We start from the raw sequence: 23,964 nt of genomic DNA on the forward strand, positions 1-23,964 counted from the left end.
TCCCCTCTCAACAGAAAGGCCAAGCTCTATCTCAGTTTATTAGATGATATGGCTGTTGTCATCTAGCTTATAGAAAATGATTAATTCCCCTGCAGCTGTTTCATCTCCCAATCCACAGCTCTAAACCCAAAGCATGTATGTGCCCTGTGGAGCAGACATGAGCTCTGCTGAAATGGTGCATTTGAACACATTTCCTACAAGTCTCTAATGTCATTGTATATTTTACATGTTCCCAATGCCACAGGTGATAGAAGGGAGTGCCTGCAGCCTTCAGCTCCAACTAAAACAGATTAAGGGAGAGTTTTGGGACCTTACAACCAAGCTAACAAGATAGAAAGGATGGGAAGAAGCCAGAAGATTTGTCCTTCCTTGTCTATGCAGTTGCTTCAGCAAGTTCCCATTGCAGGGGGTTATCAAGTACTTGCATTCCATTCAGAGCAGTGTTGCATAACCTATGGCTGGATCTGCTGAAGTGAGCAGATCCAGCCTGCTGCACAGGAGATCAGCAGCTAGCAGCTTGGCCTGACATCTGCTTCACTGACCTGTGCCGTGCAACTGATACCTCCAAGTTGCAGGCCACAACCTCCTCCCCCATCTCTCCACCAGCATGGTGGCCCACAGTGTAGCCAGGTCTCAAGTGCCCAGCCCCCCCCCCCCACTAAAAAGGTTGATCTCTGCTTTAGAGGGTATTGAGAAATACATGGAGAGAAATTAAAGCTTGCATCTCCCATAAACATCCAATCAGACCACAACATACAGGGATTAAACACCCCCGTAGAGGCTGCCGGCTTCCTAGAGGCTTAGTACTGCAACCCTAACTGGGCCAGAAGAAACCTCCCCCGATAGCCCATCTGAACCCATTTCAGCAGTCTCTGAACCAAAATGACCCAGCCTGATCCTTTCTCCCTAAACTATATAAATCATCTTGATTTAGCTTCTCTCCAAGGGAATGCCCATATCACAGCCTAAACTGTTCACCCTCCTCTGGAAGGTCAACAGGAGGCTGCCCAGGGGCTTCCAGGTGCTCAGCTCTTCTGACACCCAGGTCTTTTACTGAGGTATGTAAGTCAGAACACACAAGGCAGCAATCCTTCAGACCTTGGTCTTAAGCATTTGGTTTCAAATATTTAGCTTTTGGCTTGAATAATTAAGAGGTTACAAATAAATAATTCTGTTTGATTTCCAAGGCAGGTTGATGTGAGGCTAGTTACATCTCTGTACTGCTGCCTACAGAAACTAGCACACCTTTAACCAGGCTAACCCCATGAAGCACACAGGCTCACACTGACCTTTAACCTTTGGGTTAGAAAATTACTTCCAACTGCATTCTCTCAAACCTAAAACTTGCCTGTTTCAGTTTGTTCCCTGAGGCTGAGACTGCCTACACATTTTATTGCCTTCATACCTACCTACATTTTAAATAAATATCACAAAAGGATATACAGTTAGCCAAGTTCACTCTTGCAACTGCTGCTACAGGGTTATACCAGGAATGTGACAGGGTTATACCAGGAATGTGTTTTTCTCCATACACTGCATGTGCTGTAGCCAAGGCTTTAATATGAGTAAGATTTAGGAAAGGTTTGGTGGCTCCCTGAGGTTTTCCCTCCTCCCCTGCTGCTCACCTGTAGAATTCTCTGCAGGATTGATGGAAGGGCAATAAAAGCAGCCATGTTGTTGAGCACCTGCATGGTCAAAATCTTCAGATCTGGAAGATCAAAACGTGGAAGTCATCTACAACCAGTCAGAACTGGAAGGTTAGGAAAAGCCGTCACTGTAAAAGTTTACAAGGTCTTTTTTTTCCTGCTTTCAAAAAACATTACAAGTAAATATTTTAGATAACCAGCAAATTATGCAGTAAGTGCACAGTTCTTTCTATCTGAAAGTAAATGCAGTGTTCAGGTAAGCTTTCAAGCTTATGATTTCCACTCTCTACCCCGTTATTAAATGGCCAGACCTTCTACAGCCTTCTTAGAAATCTTACTTGGTGATACATTGCTATTCAGTTTCCTCTCTGACTGCAAACATAAACAGCCCCCCCAATGACTTTGAAACATCATGTTTCCACCAGGGTAAAATCACATATTCCTTATTTTGGGGTGCCCAGACCTAAACAAGGCCTGTTTTTTAATAAGTGAAGGACCCCTGAAAAAGCCTGCCACCTCTGGAGGGACAAGGGGAGAGGAAAAATGCAAGGAAACAGCCTGCAGGGCATGTGATAATGACCGTCGCCTCTTTTCAGCAATTCTGAGATGCTTGGTTTTCCCTTTGCACCATTAAGGGCCTTGACCTGAGATAAGGAAGCTCTGGAGGAAGCAAAACAAGACAAGGATTCACTTCAATTGGCAGATAAGTCATGGCCAAACTCTTCAATGGGTGGGTCAAACATACAAAAAAAGCTCAAGAGGCCAACTGACATTTCAGGCATGGCCCTCTTTGTACCTGAAATGTGCTGCAGCTTGTAGCTCTCTTTCCTAGGATGATGTAAGGAACTGGATAGAAACAGTTGCTCTCTTACTGTCCCCAACCATAATATTTCATGGTCCTTAAGACATATTGGTAGCAGAATAACTGTTTTCTTCTTAACAGGCATCAGTAAATCAAAAAAAACACAAACTGTCTTAGGAGACTGTGAATTGGGAGGACAATATTCATTGCATAATTTTGCTCAAGAGAAATGGTGTTTCTTATTTTTCTAGTGCATCAACCCTGTGGTAACCATCTTCCATTTTCAAAACATCATTAATTTTAATATTGAGCTTGTTTAAATATTTAAATGATCAGACTCAATAGCTTCCCTTTGGCTAAAACCTGACTGCAATGTCTGTCTCTTACTGTGGCTCTGACAACTAGCTGACCCCTGGAGGAGTATTGAGAGTCTCAGTTAATGCACAGTCAGCCTACACAGATGACCTGGCAAAAGCCCATCCACCTGCTGCATGACAAGAGGTAGAATTAGGGACCTGCCATTGGAGGAAATGGTCACCGGATTGTATTGGAACTGGAGCAGTCAGCATTGCAAGAGGCTGTAGAGACTGACAGGAGAGGGAGAAGGAGGAAAGAGCCAAAACCTATCTGGCAAAAAGGGACAAGAGGAAAACAGGTTGGGTTTACATTAAAAAAGACAGATAAAATCTTTTTATTTCAGTTTTTGTTCTCTCCTCCCCAGTGCCAGAATAATATATTTAGCACATGTTATTTTGGTGTGTTTCCCCATGATATCACAACAATCATACAAACACCTCCCCACTCGTATATCCGTGTCAGACACATAGCTGCAATCCTATCCCACCCTGCTAAAGTCCCTGAAAAACTGTTAATGGGTCAATGTTGGTAACATGTCTTTATCCTAGCTTTAAGACTGTGCAACAGCAACAAAAAATGGTAAGAAGGAGAATGACCCACAGAGATTCTGCATTAGACCAAGGAAACATGTTCTAATCCCTCAATCAAAGAGTTTTTAAATTTAATTGTTTCAGGTAATTGCAACTGCTGGTGAGTTACAAGAGGAGAGACGTGGGTCTCTATGTAGGACCAAGAGGATTTAAGACTGTAAAGAGAAAATGGATTGATATTTCTAAGTAGAAATTCTGCAGACTACATATATTACAGTCAATATAGGTTCTAATATTCTCCCTACTAAAAGATGGCCCTCATAGCCAGGAGAGCAGGGTAACAGCACTTTACACACCTTAAAAATATTCTAGCCCTGGCTATAGCACTATGTAGAGATTATATATTTATTTGTTCAGGCACAAATCAGTTTCCCTCCCATTATCTGGGCAGGACAAACAGAGTTTGCTGCCTTATTTTGACTTGCTCTTGGTACCACAAGATGCCAGCACACTTACGTTCAGAGTATCGGCATGAGGCTGAAGAACTTGACAGTTTCTGTGGCGACATCATAGCCTCCAGGAGGGGAAACCAGAGAGCCTAGAATACATAAGCACAAATATGTAAAAACAGTTAAAACTAAATTTGTAATATTAGCTTCAGCCTTCAGAGGTCAAAACTGTGGCTGCTTCCACACGATGACAAACCACAATTAAACACTATGCTTCCACCCTTTCACAGAGCTGTGCCAAGATTGCTGTGCTTTTGCATTTGCATTATAAGAGTGAAACTGCTCTGTTACTTTACCGCCTAGGTCACTCACATCTAAGAGCAGGGGTGCCATCTGCTTGGAAGGAAGGAAGAAGCCTGACTGTGCCCTTAAGCTCGATCACTTTTCAAGCTCAAAACAGTGTAGGGACGAACTCGACTCGCTGACCTGGTTTCCTCATTAAGGTTGTAAGGTATTTGATTTTTACAGAAGACTGAGCACAGGCTTCACCTGAGCTAGGGCCCATCAAGTTCCACTGTAGTATAAATACACACATACAGAACAGAGAGAGGTAGTTAGCTGGGCTAGTCTGAAGTAAGGCAGAAAGCAGCACAGTCTACCCTTACAGTGACTGACTAAGAAATCTCATGCCTCTTTGAACAAGTTCACCTATAAGATGCCTCCCTGTCTTGCCTTATATACAGGGACAACTAGGGTAAGGAGTCCATATAACCAAAGCCATCATAGGGGTTGCTAGATAAAAGCCGGGTAAATCCAGAAGTGAACTCTTCCTATGGTAAGAAATATTAACTGTAACTACATGGGGAGCAAGGAAACAGGGGTAACAAGATCAGAGTTCAAGAACCAATATTATTTCAGTCTTACTTGCTCCAAACCAGATACGAAGCAATGTGAGTATTGCATCTACGGCTGCAGGACAACAGATGGTCACTAACACAAGAGATATTACAATTCACAGCCTGTTTCTTTCCTTCGTGGGTTATTACAGTGTACAACTTTAGGCCTTTCATCAAAAGAACTAATCCCCATTCCTATTCAATCCACAGGGTTTGCGTGGGAGTCTCAGTCATTTTCTGAAATGTCCAAATAAATGAGTTCTTTGAACATTCAACTGAAAATTGCAGATTTGGCAGAAAGACCAATACATAAGGTGACCACTGCTAAAGGCAGCATTTGTTGCTAGTTACCACAGATTTCTCCTAAACAGTGATTAAACAGTAGCAGTTTGAAAATGCTGGCTTGTAAATGAACTCTCCTGCAGGAGGATTGGAGATGGTATGCTTGCACTCCTTACTGAAAAACACCATTGTAAGAAAAGAATTAAAAACACACTATTGAACTGATACCACCTGGGAGAACTGCACGTAGGCCCAATATAATCAATCTGTCCATAATGAAATCTGCCCAGATCACGCACACTATGTAGATCTTCTGGAATCTCAGTCTCACAAGAAGGAAGTACTTTCCCTGTCCCTCAAGACCAAGATGAACAGCACTAAATTCCATGGATCTCAGATGTTAGGAATCTCACATTCCTACTTGCACAAGGAGGATGGAAACACTAGGGTTGAGCCCAAGCCCAGCTCTTAGACATGTTAGGTATACATATCAAATGGAACCCTGGTCTGAAAGGGAGTAGAGAGATAGCACTTCAGGAAGATCTTCAATGCATGTTTTTTCTGAAGGCATTAAGGAAAACGGCCTTTTTACTGCTTATGTCTTGATGTAGACTCTTCCTATGCCAGAAGCAAAAGGTGCTGTCTCAGCACAGGCAAGGCAAGATGCAGAAATTCTCTAGTCCAGGTTCAAGGTTAGAAGCCAACTGCATACTTTGACATGATTAAATGAGAATCTGTAAATAAAAGTAAAGCTTTCTTTGACCCTCTTTCTTGAACGAGGACTTCTTCAGTATCTCACCTCTATCTATTGCAATCACAGTTATGCCACTGCTTGTGCTACAGCAAAAACTGATCTTGCCCTGGACATGGCCTTTCATAATTTCTGCAATGAAGCAACAGAGCTCAGTGTGCTCCAGGCAAAATATCCCTTGTCCAGGAATACAACTATCAAAAATTCTCATATGCACCATGACAGCAGCAATGTTTCCTTGTACAAGGCAAAGAAGAGGCCTTTCTTCTAGCTGCTGGCTAAAATACCAGCTTCTAGCAGTATGCATTGGTCACTGTGCACAGACATGTCAGGAATAGAGAGGAATATATACAAGGTTCTGCACACTGTATTTCTACAGTTATAGAATTTTATACAAGCACAGGTGCATACAAGACAACTTAACAGAAGACTGGTTTAATGGAGGTGGAATTCTCTTCTTCTGATTCTGCATAGCACTGGAAACTCTGGTAATACAGCATTTTATCCCTTTACCTCTCGCTGCTGCTGGTTTAAATTATGTGAATTCCTCTGGCAAAGTGCAATTGTTTTCAGTAAGGTAGCTTCAATATCCTTTATCGAATGGGACTGTGTTGAATCTAGGTTAAAAAGCAAAACAAAAATGGAGATTACATCATTGATTCCAGATAATTTAAACATGCTACTACTGCCAAATCATTTTGAAAAAAATAAGAATTATGCTGTTCACCTAAAACTTACTCCCTGTAGATAGCAGTAGCTACATTATGAAAACAGATCTCAACTCTTTTTGTTGATTTTGCTGTACAGCAAAATGAACTGTGCTTGCAAAACATTTTGTATGACTGCATAAGTAATTTCTGAGCTTTGGCTTACATTTGCCTTGACACCAGTTAAAAGCATCATGTTCTATTTGATGCCACTGACTCCTGGAGCTGGAGAGCAGCAGTGCAGTACGAGATATAATAACATTTCCTGCAGGCATGGAAGACCTGCTTCCTTCGGGTAATTTGCCTGGTTTTTGTTAATGGGGGAAGCTGACAAAGTGCTGCCAGCTGTAATATTGTTGTTTACTGTAAAAACCAAGATCTCTCTTGCTTTTGTTGCAGCTGTTTTCCCCCATAGGCAGCATGTACACAGGGAGCTACAAAAACTAGCAGGTTTCAGAAAACACTAACTGCTATAATCAGACCTCTAGCCTGCTCCTAAATCCTTGCAAGTGAATTGCTGGTTTGTTCCTGAACCAGTAGGGTTTATAACTCTTGTAACATTTGTTCTATCCAGCATGGTCATGGATACAGTCATCCATATATGACTGGTTTTTTTCCTTTAAGTTTTTAAAATTCCAATAAGCTCTTAGCTTCAATTATATCTTGTGGCAAATGAGCTGTTAATTATGCATTGCATAACACCATTTAAAAAGTAAAACTTAAGTATGCTCACAATGCTGAATGCCCCAGTTAGTTTCATCTCGCTACCCCTAATGATGAGAAAATATGAATACATCAAGACACTCAAGCTGAAACATGGCTAGTTTGTCCTGTTCAATCTTAACTTAGAATTCCCACAAGCCATATTTTCACATTCAGCCTTACAAAGGGCTGAGGGATTTCCTGGCAGACTGTCTCCAGGATTATAACCATGCAAGAAGCCCATGTGTTATATCTCAACCAAGAAAATCCACAATTTGCATGATGGAAAACCCACATCAAGATGTGGAAGATTCCTTGGTCTTTTTTCTGCCACTACTGCCAGATGTTTCTCATTTTTCATAAAGCTTCTGTATTAGAATCACGGGATACACTTCTGATATGTCACTGCAATGCTATCATGACTGCCAGAGAGTAAAGAGCAATTAACTGAACTTTGACAATCCCCTGCAATTTTCTCTTTCAAGGTAACATCTGGGAAGAGCTGGGTGATAAAAAGTCCATTAGAATCATTACCATTAATGTTACAAATACATAATAAAAGGTATTACCGCAGCACCCAGGAATTCTCACTGTAATGAAGAAATCCCACTGTAATGAGCAATGTACAAATACACACATTTCAATTTCTATAGCTTTGTTTCACAGAACATTCTTTTCAAAGGGGAAAAAACGCGGGGAAAAGAATTCACTGCAAAAAAAAAAAAAAATCAACACACATGAAACAAAGACTTACTTTCATCTTCCCGTGTAAGCATCAGCAGCTTGCTTTGCAGTTGCTAAAACAAATCAAAATAGAGCTTCTTAGAGCAGGAAAGCTCTCAGGGTATCAATGGGAACACATTTATACACAGAGGTCTTTCCCCGCCAACCCCATTTCCCTGCCTGACGGAGAGACTGTAGCAGTGCACAGATTTTTCCTTAGAGATGTAAGAGAACAATAATCAAGATAAGGCACATATATTCTACTTAGGCAAATTTAAGCTTCTAGCTATAAGAGTTAAGCAGAACATCCAGCCAAAATATACCAATGGAGAGACATCTGGCAAGAGAGTCTGAAACACAGCACTCTGATAGAAGCTAAATGTTTCAATTCAACTCAGTAGGAAAAAAAAAAAGACATTCAAATTCAAGGTATGACCATACCACTGCCAAGGTGCTTTGGTGAAACAACCATGTGCCAAACCCAGAAACATGGTGATGAAACTGCTCTGATGGAGCCTTTCCTCCACCCCCCAGTGCTACTCTTGAGATCCATCTCTGGCGTACTGGAAAGCAGCAGCAAGGAGCACCCTCCAAATGTTTCCTGGCTTTGGAGTCTGGCTGGGGGAGGTGGGGCAGTGGCCCTTCCAAGGACCAGGTACACACCAAGTGCACACAGCATAACCAATTGTACTGACAAAAATGTCAAGCTGTAGAATTCAGGGCCTCGGGTTACTGTACCTCAAGCATTACCAAGAAAGCACCGTGGACATCTCCTTTCTTTTCCAAGAGGTATGAGGAAGCTTCGTGGAGTTGGTGTTTTTGAGTGATCTAGGTACAAAAAAAGCCACAAACTCTACCTTAAGAAATCTTCTGGCTTTTTTCCTTCTTTTAGAAGTGATGAAATGGGATGACCCCCCACAGTGCCTCCACCTCACCTGAATGGTCTCCTCCAGTCTGTAGAACTCCAGGACTTGTAGCATCTCTAAAACCTGGTCAGGACTGTAGTGACACAGCAACTCAATGAACTGCTCAGTGATGCAGGGAGATACGTGGATCAGATCCTGATTGATTCCTTCCCTGGAACACAAAAGGCATGAGGGACTTAATTACTACACAGTATACTTCAGAGTGCACATAAGCAGCAGAATAAGAAAGCTACACACAGGAGACAGTACAGGCAACACCATCAGAGCTAGAGGTGGGACAAAAATTGCATGTTGACAACCTTATTTCTGTCCTTCAGTGCATACTACACTAGCAGCAATCAGCCAAGATCAACATATAGGTGAACAATCATCTGCTTTCCATGCTGACTTCAAGGTCAAGATCTGTCCTCTTCAAGATATTCAATAGCCTTGGCACAGGACAACAAAGTCTGCCTGAAGCACAAGGTTGAAGACTGTGTTTGATTTCTCCCCTGCACAGGTCCAATAGAACTGTACATCCCAAGGGCAAAGTCATTATGGCAGGACATCAAAGCTCCTCAGAGGATGGCTCCAGATGGTGGAATGAATTCTTACCCCCAACCCTAAAAGCTCACCACTTTCTGTTCCAAGCACATGTAGCATGTCCTAGACCTGTTTTGAGAAGCACACAACACAGCGGCCATAAAATAAAGACAATCAAGCTTTAGTTTCCCCTTGGCAATTGCCAATCACCTTGCTTCATACACCAAAAGAAGGCACTGAGACACAAGAGGGCGAAGGTGCGGTAAGGGCTCTCACACAAGAGAGACAAGGTAATTCCAGATGCCCCTCACACTGAAAGCATGTACATGTATAGAGTACACCATGTATTTAGGCTAGCAGAAGGGACAAGAGGCACGAGCAAGTCAGTCAGTCATCAGAAAGAAGCTGGAAGGAGGGGAAGAGACAAGTCAGTGGTGATAGTCTCTAGGATAAGCATGCACTGTATCACACAGGCACAGAGCTGTTGCCACCTGACAATTACTGCTCCACTCCAGTTACTGTCAGAAAAACCACCATGTTACAAAAAAGTAAAAAAAAGAAAAAGAAAAGAAAACTTCTTGAATTTACTCATATGTCCCTGATTAGAGGAAATGGCTGTATTGCCTGCTTGTCCTGGGCCCTGAGAAGGACTGACCCAACACCTGAGAAGCTGGTCTTGACTGATGCAAGATATAAAGACCCCAACAAGCATTGCAGACTGAAGACAGGCCTACGGTCTGGAGAGACCGTGGTCTCAGCATTTCCTTACTCAACGGTACTTCCTGTTCCAGGACAGTTTCCTGCTTTTTGTTTTCATTTTATATTCCCACACTTTACCACTCAATGGAAGAAGATGATTTTGACAGTATCTTTTATTGAACCGACTACATAGTTGGAAGAGCTGCTGGACAAGTTTTCAGGTACCAACGGCCCTTCTTCTGATCTGAGAGAGAAGGCAGGCTGAGCTACATATAAGTAAAGGCTCCATGTAAATGCAAAACAGTCTGCTTTGAGAGATGGAGGAAAACTGTGAGCTAGGGTAAAGAGGTATTATCAGGATCCATTATAAGACAAAAGAAGTATAGTAGAACAGACAATCTGGTTAATGGCAGAGTGAGACCATTCAGGAAGGAGGTAGTTATGTATGAAACGCAGGGGGATTATTGGCAGTAGTTGTAACAAATCATAAAGCCACTGTCTACATTAAGTCCAGATTTTTAAAAATGTTTTTATACTGTTCAACAGTTATGAACTTCTGTTCCCAGGCCCATCTCCCGAGCGTGTTTTATAAATTCCCTTCAGAAAACAAAGATGGTGAGGTCAGAAGTGGTTGTTCTGTGAAAAAAAAGTGCTCCTATTAATATTTGTGCATCTGTCCTTTATATTTTCTTCTGTGAGCATTTATTCTGGTGTGTAGTTCCTGTCCAGTTTCACCCACAGTTTCCACAAGGGCAGCTGGTACACTGGATGAGATGAGCCACATTCTGTCATGTATATGCGTAAGATAACAATACACCAGCTTTATCATAAGAATGTAAGAAGTGCCTTACTGGGTCAGACCAATGGTCCACCTATCGCAGTATAGGTGAGAACTGTCTCCAACAGCAGCAGAAATGGACAGTGTACAGAGAGATAGGTGAACCAGTTATCTCTAGAGGATCTACTCCCTACTCAATACCCTCCCTGACATCTACCATTTATTAGATAGAAGAGATGTGTTAGATGCGCTGGAGATACCAGAGGAAACATGCTCAACTATTCTGTTCAATAGCCATTAATAGATCTATCAATCATGGATGAATTTATTCATTTCCTATCTGAACCTATGTTATCTGCCTCCACCACCTCCTGTGGCAATGAATTCAAGTTAACTACACATTGCATAAAAATAACTCTCGTTAGTTTTAAACTTGTTACCTACTAATTTCAGCAAGTGCCCCACTAGTTCTAGTGTTCTGGGACTAGGGTCACTTTTACACTTGTTCTGAGGCTGGGGACGAGAAGCCAGTGCTTTAATTACAGCAGCTCTAAGTGCTGCTTTAATTAAAGCACTGTAACAGCTCACTTAGCAGTACCCCTCCACTTAAAACTGGCAGCAGGGGCACCTGAACTAAAGCTCAATCAACAAGCTTGAGTTCAAGCACCTCCATCACCATTTTTAAGCATGGCGAGGCTGATACAGGAGATGCAGAAGACTGCTGAAGCACGGTAATTACCATGCTCCAGCAGACGCAATTAACTGAGTCTGCTCTGATGTGCTGTAAAGAGCAATCTCCCCACTCTTGTACAGGCACCCTTAGTGAACCTATTTGTTCAGCACTGGTGAGGTCACATCTGGAGTATTGTGTTCAGTTTTGGGCCCCCAACACAGAACGGACGTGGACAAGTTGGACACATTTCAGCAGAGGGCAACAAAAATGGCTAGGGGCTGGGTCACAGGACTTGTGAGGAGAAGTTGAGGGAACTGGGCCTCTTTCATCTGCAGAAGAGAAGCCTGAGGGGGGATTTAACAGCAGCCTTCAACTACCTGCAGGGTGTTGCCAAAGAGGATGGAGTTGAACTGTCCTCAGTGGTGGCAGATGACAGAACAAGGAGCAATGTGCTCAAATTGCAGCAAGGGGAGTTTAGGTTAGATATTAGGAAAACCTCTCTGACTAGGATAGCAGTAAAGCACTAGAACAGGCTACACAGAGAGGTTGTGGACTCTCTATCCTTGGAGGTTTTGAAGACCCAGAGAGACAGAGCCTTGGGTGGGATGATCTAGTTGGGTATGGTCCTACTTTGAGGAAGGTGTTGGACTAAATGTGACTTCCTGAGGTCCCTTCCAATCCTCATTTTCTGTGATTTGGTCCACACCCTTCATGATTTTACGGACCTCTATCATATCCTTCCGCAGCCTTTTCCTTTCCAAACAGAAGGGTTCTAGCCTTTTTGAGTCTCCTCTGGTATGGCAACTGCTGCAGGCTCCTGATCATTGATTGCCCTTCTCTGTCCCTTTTCTAATTCTACTACATCCTTTTTAAGATGTGGGGACCAGAACTGCACACAGCATTCAAGATGTGGGTGCACCACGTATAAAGCACATGTATAAAGCCATGATGATATACTCCCATTTATTTTCAATTCCATTCTTATCAATGCTCAACATTTTATTGGCTTTTATGGTGGCTGCTGCATATTAAGCTGATGTTTTTAGAGAACTATCTACAGTGACTCCAAGATCTTTCCTGAGTCGTAACAGCTAATTCAGGGCCTAACACTGTGTAATATGGTTCAAAACCCAGAACGTATACAGGCAGTTCTCGACTTACAACGTTTTGAGTTACAACATTTCGCACTTACAAGGTTTATAAATTGACATCCAGTTTCAACTTTATTACTTCAGTTTCGACTTACAACGCTTGATCCAATGCAACACCATGCCAGTGAACAAGTTCGCTGCATTGCCCATCTCCCTGAAGAACATCTGTCCAAACTTCCTTGGACACATTCTTTAAGAAAGCAGACAAGACTCCAGAAAAGACTCCAGCCGAGAACCCTTCAAAAAGTCCAGCAAAGTCACCTCAAAGAAGTCCTTCCAAATTAATATGATTACTATTTACAATATAAATACATTAATGTAGCTATATTACTCATCTATAATTGATCGAGTACAAAATTCTGGGGTATTTTTGGTGAAAATAGGGTATTGGGTCTTGGTTCAGGAACCAATCCCCCTTTTATAACCCTGTTTCTCATGAGAAGATTGGTTCCAAGTTACAATGTTTTGACTTAAGACGTGCTTTTCAGGAACCAATTGTGTCGTAAGTCCGAGAACTGCCTGTACTTGAGGTTATTTTTCCCCAGGTGTATTACCTTGGACTTGCTGACACTGAAGTTCATCTGCCACTTTTTTTGCCCACTCACTTAGCTTGGTGAGGTCTTTCTGTTGCTCCTCTCTATCGCCTTGGGACTTGACTACCCAGAATAATCTTGTATGATCTACAAACTTGGGTATTTCACTGTGTACACCCATTTCTGGGTTACTGATAAATATGTTGAATAAAATAGGGCCCAGCACAAACCATTGTGGGACTCTGCTTTTGACCTCCCTCCACGCTGAAGAGTGACCATTTAGCCCTACCCTTTGCTTCCTATCACCTCTATCCCTTAAGGCAGGAACAGAGAAGGGAAAGAGAAAAACAAAGTCAGGTACTTTTCACTACTGCACAAAAAGGGTTTTAAAAAGGTGAGAAATAAGGGAAGGAGGGAAACCCAAATCATTGCTCTCCTCATCTGGCATGGTTGGAAGTAAAAGACTCAAGAAAGACTGCTTGTAGTGCAGCCACATGCTAAAGCAGTGATTCTCAACAAGGATGCCAGGGCATCCTGGGGTGCTACCAGATCCTTTGATGCGTGCTGCAAGGTGTAAGATGATAAGTAAACAAGCAAATAAATAAAGGCTCAGGGTTGTCCCCATCTGAATTATCCCCCCAACCCACACTGCTTAGCCCCTCTGCAAGGAGGTAAGCACCGTAACCTATAAATTAGTTTTTGAAATTGTGTGCTGCTCAATTCACACAAGTTATGGAGGGGTGCACTGAGGTCAATGAGGTAAGCCTTAAGTCCAAGAAGGTTGAGAACCACTGTGCTAGAGTCTTCAGGTAGAAAAAATGCCTGCCTTCCCCACTCAGAGAAAGAAAAGTGCAACCCAACTGTGTTGGACTGGGTTAAACTCTCTCTTCTATTATTTCCAGTTATGATGAGCCTAAAAGCTATGACCAGAAGTAGCTCAGCAGGCATGGAATTTGTCACGCAATGTTTCTCGTTTGCTGGAGGACGTGTCAACATCCAGCCACAGGGCCACTATGCATAATCCAATTCTCCTTCCTGCATCGAAAGTCAAACCCATCCCTGCCATAAGGAAGAGCAATCCTATTAGGCTGAATTAAGTCCTTTGCTTCTGTCCTTAACAATCTGATACAAATATCTGGCTGCTACACCTTCCAAACAGAAATCAAATACACGCTATTGTGGATTGTGAAATGGAAATGGAAAGCATTCCTTCCAGAGGCCAAGGGCGGGTACTAGCTGCAATACAATATGTATTTTTAAAGTAAATGCACTCGTCCCCACAGGGAAGATCACAGAATGGCAGTTCCATTAACACTTGCCAATGTAGCCTTGAAAAAAAGTTCCCTCCGTACCAAAAGGAAAAAATATCTTGTAGCTTTCAATACAAAAGTGTTCAGAACTTGTATTGCATCTTCAGCAAAAGGTTTTAAAAAACAAAAACAAACGAACAAAACTTACAGTTACTTTCTTAAGCAGCTATCACAAAAGTCTTACATAATTTTGCATGACTGACATCTCTATGCAAGTTACCCAGGACTGTCGTAAGAGTACTAGTGTTAATGCAGTATTGCCAACCCCACCATGTCAAAAATCATTAGACAAACACTTAAATATCAAGAGATTAGGCATGGGCAACTGCTGCCTCTTGACGTCAGTCAGCAACTGGGGGCTGTTCCCTGGTGGCTGATCACGCTGACTGGGAGATCTCCTGGCATCTGACCTCACTTTTGCTGGCGGCCCTGCTCCTCAGCTGGTGCTTCCAGCAGGACACCAGTGCTCCTGCCTGCCCTCCCACCCATTGCCTAAACAGGGAGCACAGCCTGACAGGGGGTACACCAGCAGTCTCAGGGGGTGCATATGCACCCCCTACATGTCACCACTGGAGATTAGGAATGTAAACTATGAGATGCTATTTTTGAAGTCTGCGTGTGTGTGTGTGTGTGTGTGTGTGTATGTGTGTGCATGCGTGTTTTATTTGTGAAGGTATGGGGGGCTTTGGGTGTGTGTGGGGGGTTTGGAGCCCAGGAAGGGGAGGTCCCCGCACACCGTTGCAAGATGCAGGGTAATGTGGGTCAGGAGTGAGGGGCAGTAGCAGGGCCGGGTGGGGGCTGTCGCTTGGGAGCGAGGGGCAGGCAGGCACACACACGTGCACGCGCACGCACGCACACACAAACAGCTGCCCACAGCTCTGTTGCACAACTTGCCCCCGCCCCCATTCACTCCAGTCCCTCCCCCCTCCATCAGGTTCTCGATCTGCCCCTTCCCCTCCACAGACTTACCAGCTTGGCACTCTCTACTTGTGCCAAAAGAAAAAAATCTCCAAGATTTGATCAGTCTTTCTTGAGTCTTTTCCTTCCAGCCATGCCAACTGAGGAGAGCAATGATTCAGGTTTCTTTCCTTCCCTTATTTCTCACCCTTTTAAGTTAATTTGACTTGGAAATCAGGAGTCTTGTGATTCTTTCATGAGAGCTGGCATTACTGTTAATGTGCTGTTCCACAAGTTGTACTTTGCTGACCGGGTACATCACAGGCTCTGATGGTGAAAGGCTTTGGCAGTTCAGAGCTGTGATGTGGAGGCTTTACCTTGCATTAGAATTCCCCTCAACTTGCAATTACACGTGTGGTGGCTTTGCACAGCTGAGATGGCATTGTTGTCCTTTCAGCTCCTTTAAAATTACTTTTACTTAAAATAGAGGCTGTTTCCTCCTGGCTGCACGGTTTTGCTTTTTTTTTTTTAATTTAAGCCACCTGGTATTTTGATCGACTTTTTCTTTTTGTGTTGCTGTTTTCCAACTGCTGGCTAATAGCACGTGTTTTTATCATGGCTTCATCCCTATAGCTTCACAAAAAAGAAAGCAAGGACAATGAGAACACAGCTTGTTCCTGAAGGTGAGTTTACACAAGTGAGGAAAAACAGTGCAGAGATCTGGGCTCACATGCACAACCTAGCATCTGGAAACTCCTCTGGCATTACGATCGACTCCTGCAGGAAGAAGCTGGGATTAGCCTTATTTGATCATGGTGAGGCAGTATAATTGCCCTCTTGAAGCTTTTGCTCTGTTACAAATATACAGCAACCATTATAAATAGAAAACTGGCGTGTCACAAGGTACCAGCAGAAGCAGACAACATCATTTTGGTTAAAAAAAAAAGGCATGCATAGGAAACTGAGCTAGCAGAAATGCTAACTACAGACAAGAGACACCGAGAACCATACTTGAGAGCCAGACAGCAGCTCAAGGTTGGGGAAGGGATGGAGGCTTTGAGTCTAAGATCTGCAGCCACCCATGGAAACATCATCCTACTCCTTCTGAAGAACCAGTACTATGGTACTGCCGCCAGCCCAGGGAAAGGTCATTAAGAAAATGTCCTTCAAAAGCAAATCACCTCTTAGCCTGTAAGAAGACTGTTTTTGTCCCAGGCACCTCAACCCTCACTTAAGCATAGCCTCTTACATCCTGAAAAAGGCCACCCTTCTCTCTCCTATCTGAGTGAGTTCTTGAATGCACCCTGCTTCTAAATGAATGGAAAGCCATGCTGTGCACAGCTGCTTGTGCTGGCATGCAACTTATCTCTGGGCTTCCCTCCCAACCACACTTGCTTGTTCCTTGGATGCAGGAGGTAGAAGAAGTCCTGCCTAAAAGCAGCAGGAGATAGCCCTGTACCACCTCTCATTAGTCAAAGGACCAGATCCCAGAAGGGGAATCACCAGCAACACCCAATCTTCTCCTGGGCACAGGTATCTCAAGTGACCTTGGAGAAGTACCCAAGCAGCTAGCTGGGAACAGAAACAGCAGCTTTCCATATTTCCTTCTAGTTCAAGTCCAAATAACTACCAAACTTTGCCTCTCATTTGATGCTCATATTCACCTATTTAAAGAGTTAAAATATGTATCCAAAATATGAAACACCTCATTTTTCTACCAGAAATGTTCACTTGTATAACAAGAGAGAATAATTTTCTTTGCTGTGGCAATCAGTGGGCAACGTTCTCTGGCCTATGCTACTTGGGAGGTCACACAAGATGTACAGAATATTTCCTTCTGGCCTGAAAATGTATAAATTATCTCTTCTATTTGTCAAAAACGTAAGAGCTCTTCACATCAGCCCAGAATTTTCAGAAGACAAAATGAAGTTTGCTGAAACGGTTTGGCAATATTAACTGTTGTAACAAAGTCTGATAACATCTCCAAACGCTTCATGTCTGATACCGCCATATTTGTTTGAAGAATTAGTAAAGCCATAACTAACTACATTAACATCGAGTCCTCTTCTTTCCATCTTATTTTATTGCACACTTCTTTAAAAGATTAAGCTTTTTAGACTCTTATATGTAATGAAAAATGTTAGGATGAAATAAACCTACATAAGCACGAAGAATTACGAGACTATCTGGACCTTGGAAATCTGCCCGCAAGTTTTGTAGATTTAATTCTACAAGACAAATAGATATATAGAGGCATCTTTTCCAAGGAAGCTCCTCTTTCAATTCCTCTCCATAAGCTGTCCCCATATTACAGTGCTGTCATGCAGATGCACATCTTTATGCTGCCACCTTCTAAGTCCACACAGTTCATTGGCTTGTCTGTCATGTCTGTGTTTTCATCTCGCAAGGGGGAAGACTGTGGATAGGGCAAACCTGACAGAACACAGACTCAGCGTGCCATCTGACCTCCTTCAACATTTGCTAACCATTGGGGTTAACGGGATTTACCCATAAAGATTATCTGGAAGGCGGCACCCCAACTGAGAGCCCAGATACCCCAAGGAAGGAAACCTGACAAATATCTACAATGTGAATTGCTTGTTTACAAATGGCCTTGTCCTAACTCTAATGCAAAACCCCCATGAAACCCTTCAGTGCCCCAAACATGGATACAGCCACAGGTACAATGCATGTGAATGGCTTATTCAGGCTTTACATTTAAAAGGGTGCCCAAAAAAGCTCTTCCTGAAAGCAGGCAAGCAAAGGCCCTTCCAGAATTCAGAGAAATGCATTTCTCAAGTAGCATCCAGAACCAGCTTCCCACATTCACTGTCCACCCCAGAGCTCAAGGAGGGAGGATGCTATGTTGAAGGTATGAATCACACTCTGAGTGCTTGCTCAAGCCAGTCATCCAGGTAACACAATACCTCCATCCCTTCCCCAGGCCAAAAGAAAAGGCTTTCTATGAGAAAGTTTTATCCTAGCTTAAACCATTGCTTTTTCTCAGAGATGTGAAAACATGAGTCCTAAAGGACAAGGCCTCTTAATGAGCACAGGGCATTTCACATAAGAAAAATGGGAATGCACAAACTGGCCTGGAAATGACACCAGCACTTGTTAGGACTCCCAGCCTTGAGAAAGGCCCAACTTCTTTCCTTAGCACTTTGGCAGAAGAAGGATTAGGAAGGAGTGCTGCAGTTTGCTATGGGCTGCAACCAAGTGACAGCTCCTGAGGCTTGCTAGTACAGTGATCAATCAAAATTTGGACACGTCATTAAAAAGGTCCCCCCTGCCTCTCCTCGCCAAGAAGTGATGCATCAGCTAAAAGAGGCGAGTTCAGGATAGAGACAGGGAGCACAGAAGCCAGCAGTTTTACAAGAGATGAGTGCACCACAATGGGAAGGATAAAGAGATGAGCAGGATCATAAGTGCATAAGGCCTTACCAAAAAGGAACATGCTGGACAATTACATATATAGGGGGAAATGGGTTCACCCAGGTCCCTTCTACCTCCACATTTGCCATAGCCCTAGCCTCTCCAAAAGGAAGGGGTGTTACCAGCAACCTTCCTCCAACACCTCCATGCCAGAGAGCCTCTCTGCCCACACCACATTGTAGTGAGCTGATTAACTTGGCAAGATTGTCAAACCAGTATTAACACAGCCAGAAATGCAGATTGTCCTGAATACAGATATTACATGCTTGCAGCTCTCAGCATTTCGGTAGGTACTGGCAGCACCTTACTGAGACGCACAACAGAAACGGATGAATTTTGCTGTGGGTGTTTGCAATGGAAATTCCATCTCTCCCTGGAAATGATCAGGAAATGAAAATGTAAAAAAGGCTTTGATAAGTGAACTGTAGCAATACCGCTTACTCTCTACTTTCTATCACTGCTTATCAGTCATGGACACAAGGACATTTGGTTTTAATTTCCCCCAAGGCAATTTCTATTAACCTCCTCCCCCCACCTACTTTAAAATAAACCTCTAGCCAAATTAAATGGGCCAGATTAATCTCTGATGTAGCTCTACTCACTTTAGTGCTGTTACACCAAAGGGATGAACCTGGCCCCCTTGGCTGTCAGGAAATCATTTGTATTTGGGACATTAAACTCATTTCTTCCTCCATTTTAATAAAAAAAAAAAAAAAAAAAAAAAACCAGCCTGGAAGAGGATATAAACATTCAGATTGACTGGAGAGAGACAGATGTTTCTGGAAGGACCTGAATCATAATTCTTCATTCTGACTTGTAAAGTCTGAGAATTTTTAGAATTATGCTTTTTTTTCTTCTCATGTATTTACTGTGGATATTCACAAGTGTTCTGTTGCCACAAGACATAAGTGAGATTAAGCCTTCGGTAATAAATACAAAATAGTTCACAGACTAGTACAGAGGAGTTCCACTACTTTTGAAGTGGAAACAGTATGCTGAAGTACTCCTTGTTACATGTACCATTATACTGGCAACAAAATATAGCTCGTGCAAGCTTAAGCATTATGAATTATGGAACTATTGTAACTCCAAAAAATCTAAGATCTCTTCAGAGAATTTCAAGAATAACATGGGTCAGGGAATGATTTCAGCAAAGCAGAATCCCAGCAATTCAGGTCTCATCCTTTGCTCTGCAACCATACATTTAGTAGAGTCCTTTAGATTGCAATCTGTCTAAAGTCCTGCCTAGCCTTTGCTCTGTGATAATGTTGATATGTGCAATCCAGACAGATTTTTTTTTTTTATTTACTGTTATGATTCGGGATGCCAGAGCATCCTGCTACAGCCCAGGAAGAATTAATGAGCTTTGCAACATGGCTACACATATTAACAATCATGTGAACCTTGCTGAAGGGCAGATGGTGAGAGAGAACAAGCTGCGTGGCCTGACGTAGCTTGCTGAATGTCAGCCCTGCACACAAAGGGGAGATATCTTGTTAGGTCAGATTTACAAAGCAGATAGTTCTGCTACTACAAGGGCTTTGCTGGTGATGAACTGAGCAGAGGGCGTAATATGTTTCCATATGACAGACGACAGGGGAAGCAGTTACTTCCTAATTATTTCAGGGCAGAGTTGAATCAGTTTGTTACCTGGAGATTTATGAAGCCTCTTCCTGGGGAGAAGAAAAAAATTAACACCCAAGCTGATGTCTTGCCTCACTGTTTTGTTTGTCACAATGCTCTAGTAGCAATACAGTAAGATAAACAATGCCGCCATACACAAAACTAAGCTGCAGCAGCACCTATTTGACAACTGGCTTCCTAGCAATAGGATCCAAACAAGAAAAGTCCTGCAAAGAATCACAGATAGTGAGGGTTGGAAGGGACCTCCAGAGGTCACATCTAGTCCAACCCACTGCTCAAAGCACGACCAGCTCCAACTAGATCATTCCAGCCGGGGCTTTGTCCAGCCAGGCCTTAACAACCTCCAAGGATGGGAAGTCCACCACCTCCATTGCATTCCAGTGTTTCTATTGCAAACACACACCACTTCTTTTAAGTAACCTCTCTAGGTAGTTTAATACACTGAGGAACCAACACAGGCTCTGGCTATAAATCATGGGCACGTGCATTAGAGAGAATTGAGGAAGGTTAAGTACCTAAGTGCACTGGTCAGCTGTAAGAAGACCATGAGGTGACAGTGTGACACAGCTATAAAAGAGACCAATAAAATTCTAGGGTGTACTGGGGGAAGGTTGAGCATATTCAGTAGAGACATGTACTTAATACTTGCCTGGAGTTCTGGGCACCCATGTTCAAAGAAGATGCATTTAAATTGGAAGAGGTACAAAGAAGGGTCCCTACATTGGCCAAAGGCATGGAGACCTTGTCTTACGAAAGAAAGGAAGCTTGGCTTTCCACCTTCCTGTGAAGCATTCAACTTGAGCTGACAGTTTTGGCTGGGCACACACATGCTCCCATTCATGCTTAGAAAGCTCAGAAGTCATACACATCACCAAATCTGCTATCAAGAAAGAATTTTTCCCTTAGGCCAGATCAGAATGAAGGATGGGGGATATCTGTTTTCCTTTGTGGTATGGGGCACAGTCGTTTTCCTAGGATTGTCTAACTTAGTGAAGGCCAACCTTTTTGGCAGATGTGCCACAAATTAGGCCTGCACTCTCTCCAAGTACCACTCCAATGCCCTTCCCCTGCCTGATCTGCTGCTCTGCTTTCTCCTCCCAGCCATGTACTCCCTGGCTGTTTTACTCTCTGCTTCCTTCCCTGTATTCCCTACCCAATTTGCCACTGTTTTCTGCTTCCTGCTTTATATGCCACTGCGCTGCCTGTCCCCTTCCTGATCCACCATGTGCCTCACACAGGCTACCCATGCTACCTTTGGCACCCATAGGTTGGCCATCCCTAGTCTAAGCAGGTATTAACCAATTACTTCTGTTGTTGCGGGGCTAGGGCACTGACAGTAGCCTCCTCTCCCCCTGCTTTTACCTATGGCATGCTGGCACGGTGTTTCTGTAGTTACAGGCCTTGTTGTTCTGGGCTAGGGTTTGAAGTGGCAATTTTATGGAATCCTTAAATAGATGGTTAAGAGTAGATGCAGTGGTCTGCACCAGTGCCCATGAGTCCCCTTCCACTATGTTCATCCTAAGTGCTCAAACAGTTTATCAGTTGGGAGGGTGATGAAGCTCTGAAACAGGTTACCTAGACAGGTTGTAGAAACTCCATCCTTGGAGGTTAAGACCTGGCCAGACAAAGCCTTGGCTGGGATAATATAGGTGGGGCTGGTCCTGCTTTGAGCAGGGAGTTGGACTAGATGTGACCTCCTGACATCCCTTTCAACCCTCATTTTCTATTATGCTAACTGCAAGCTAAATGCAAAGGGCATGCAGACAGGCTCACTGACAAGGACTGCACATTCGCTGAAACCTTTAGAAGTAGAAGTAAGAGCTAACTCTGAAAAATCCAATTAACATCCTATCAAAACCCAACCTTCCCGTTTGCCTTTCATAACATAACACTTGATACTACTCAGGGAATGCTTAGCTATCCCCAGAGGGATCCTGGCAACACTGGGAATTTAAATGTATGCCTCCTTCCCCCTCCCTCATTCCTGTTTCTCTTCCAGTGAAGCATGAATCATTAAATGGTTGAGCTCTCGAGCTCCACTCTCCAGAAGAAAATAAGTTACATTAGCACTTGCTGGAAGGCATCTTGAGTACCACATAAATGTCTTGCAAGAAAGAAACCCCCTCCCCCCCCCCCCCCCAAAAAAAAACCCCCAACACATAGCACTTGAAATGAATATTCAATTAGAGAGCAATGCTGAGGGGAAAAAAGAAGACAAACCTCAGCAGAGAGAGGGAGTTGCAATGGAATATGGCAGCATTTTGGGGCTGTAATAAAAAGGGAGTTTAACAAGAGGCAAGGAAATAAGCATTTTTTTTACTGGGCTCTTGTTATGACCACATAAAGGACTATGTGCGCAGTTCTGAGCCAATAAATAAAAATACAGGCAAACTGGCAGCATTCACACAAGAGGTACAGAAGCTCAGGCAGACAGAGATCATCTCACAGCCCTCCTTGTGCAGTCCCTTGAGCTGTGGTTCTCAGCCTTTTTTGTGCCAGGACCCATTTGTAAACGACAAGTCCTGAACCAGTAAATAGTTTAAATAGAAAATAGCCCCCTGCCCCGCCAATGCCCCTCATTCCCAACCCACTGCCCCCACCCCCAGTCCTCAGCCCCCAGTGTGAGGCAAGGGGTGGGGGGGAGGGGGGGAGCATGGGGGGCCACATACCCCCCATATTTGTACACCCACAGCAGGCATGGAGCTGCAGCCTGGCCAGACTGGCATGAGCAAGAGCCACCTCTGCGGCCCTGTGTGCAGGACCCAGCACAGGGGGGGCAGAGCGGGGGAGCGAGACTTGTTGCTGCCACCACCACTGGGACCCCTGCGCCAGCTGTGCCACCAACCACGCTAGGCATAACAATCGGAGGAGCCATGCTGCCCTCATCTTGTCCCTCTGCCAGCCGCTTGCACATCACCAATCCCTTCAGACCACCCACACTGCCCACCACCCCACATCCCCTCTGGGGTACAGCTGCGGCCTGAGGGGAGTGGCAGCAGTGGCTGCGCCATGGTGGCAGGCTAGAGGATGAGCAGCTGGCAGTGGGAGGAGGAGAGGGCAGCATGGCTCTCTCCCAACCCCACCGTTACTTCTCGTGTTGCTGGCAATGAGGCTGGTGCAGGGGCCCCAGCAACGTTGGCAGCAACAAGTCTCGCTGGTATGCTCTGCCCTTCCATGCTGGGTCCTGCCTGTTGGGCTGCAGAGGAGGCTTCTGCCCATACCAGTCCAGGCATGCTGCAACCCCATACCCGCTATAGGTGCGCAAATGAGGGGGCATGTGCCTCCGCCATACTCCACTGACATGTCACCTGTGCCCTCCTGCCCCTTGATGCATAGTTTATGCCACCCCCCAGCCCTCCTCCCACTCCCCCTAGCCCCAAGCAGCCCTTCGTAGACAAGAACTCTGCCAGCCTGCAAGGAGAAACCTGCAGTTTCCAGCATTTTACTCCTTTAAAGGAGAATCCATTTTTAAAGTTTGTTCACAACTCTTTAGTATATTCTTGTGACCCATTTTTGGGTCACAACCCATGGGTTGAGAAAGACTGCCTTAG

The 23,964-nt window shown here is 43.9% G+C and overlaps 1 protein-coding gene across 4 annotated transcripts in view; it reads right to left on the bottom strand.

The window, feature by feature from the left end:
* The window catches only part of VPS8 (VPS8 subunit of CORVET complex), a 151,996-nt gene that overhangs the window by 44,003 nt on the left and 84,029 nt on the right, over window positions 1–23,964 (bottom strand). For 3 of the 4 annotated variants that reach the window (XM_090051167.1, XM_090051165.1, XM_090051166.1), the window contains exons 36-41: window positions 8,781–8,922; window positions 8,584–8,673; window positions 7,877–7,919; window positions 6,227–6,330; window positions 3,852–3,933; window positions 1,626–1,708 (exon numbers count right to left, since the gene is read on the bottom strand). In XM_090051167.1, the coding sequence (XP_089907293.1) occupies window positions 1,626–1,708; window positions 3,852–3,933; window positions 6,227–6,330; window positions 7,877–7,919; window positions 8,584–8,673; window positions 8,781–8,922 (544 nt within the window). Of the gene's footprint in view, window positions 1–1,625; window positions 1,735–3,851; window positions 3,934–6,226; window positions 6,331–7,876; window positions 7,920–8,583; window positions 8,674–8,780; window positions 8,923–23,964 lie in introns of those variants that run through there. The other variant, XM_090051168.1, reaches the window with a different exon arrangement.

The sequence above is a fragment of the Crocodylus siamensis genome, chromosome 6 (assembly GCF_052110815.1).
Source record: "Crocodylus siamensis isolate JL-2025a chromosome 6, ASM5211081v1, whole genome shotgun sequence".
In the NCBI taxonomy this organism is placed as follows: Eukaryota; Metazoa; Chordata; order Crocodylia; family Crocodylidae; genus Crocodylus; species Crocodylus siamensis.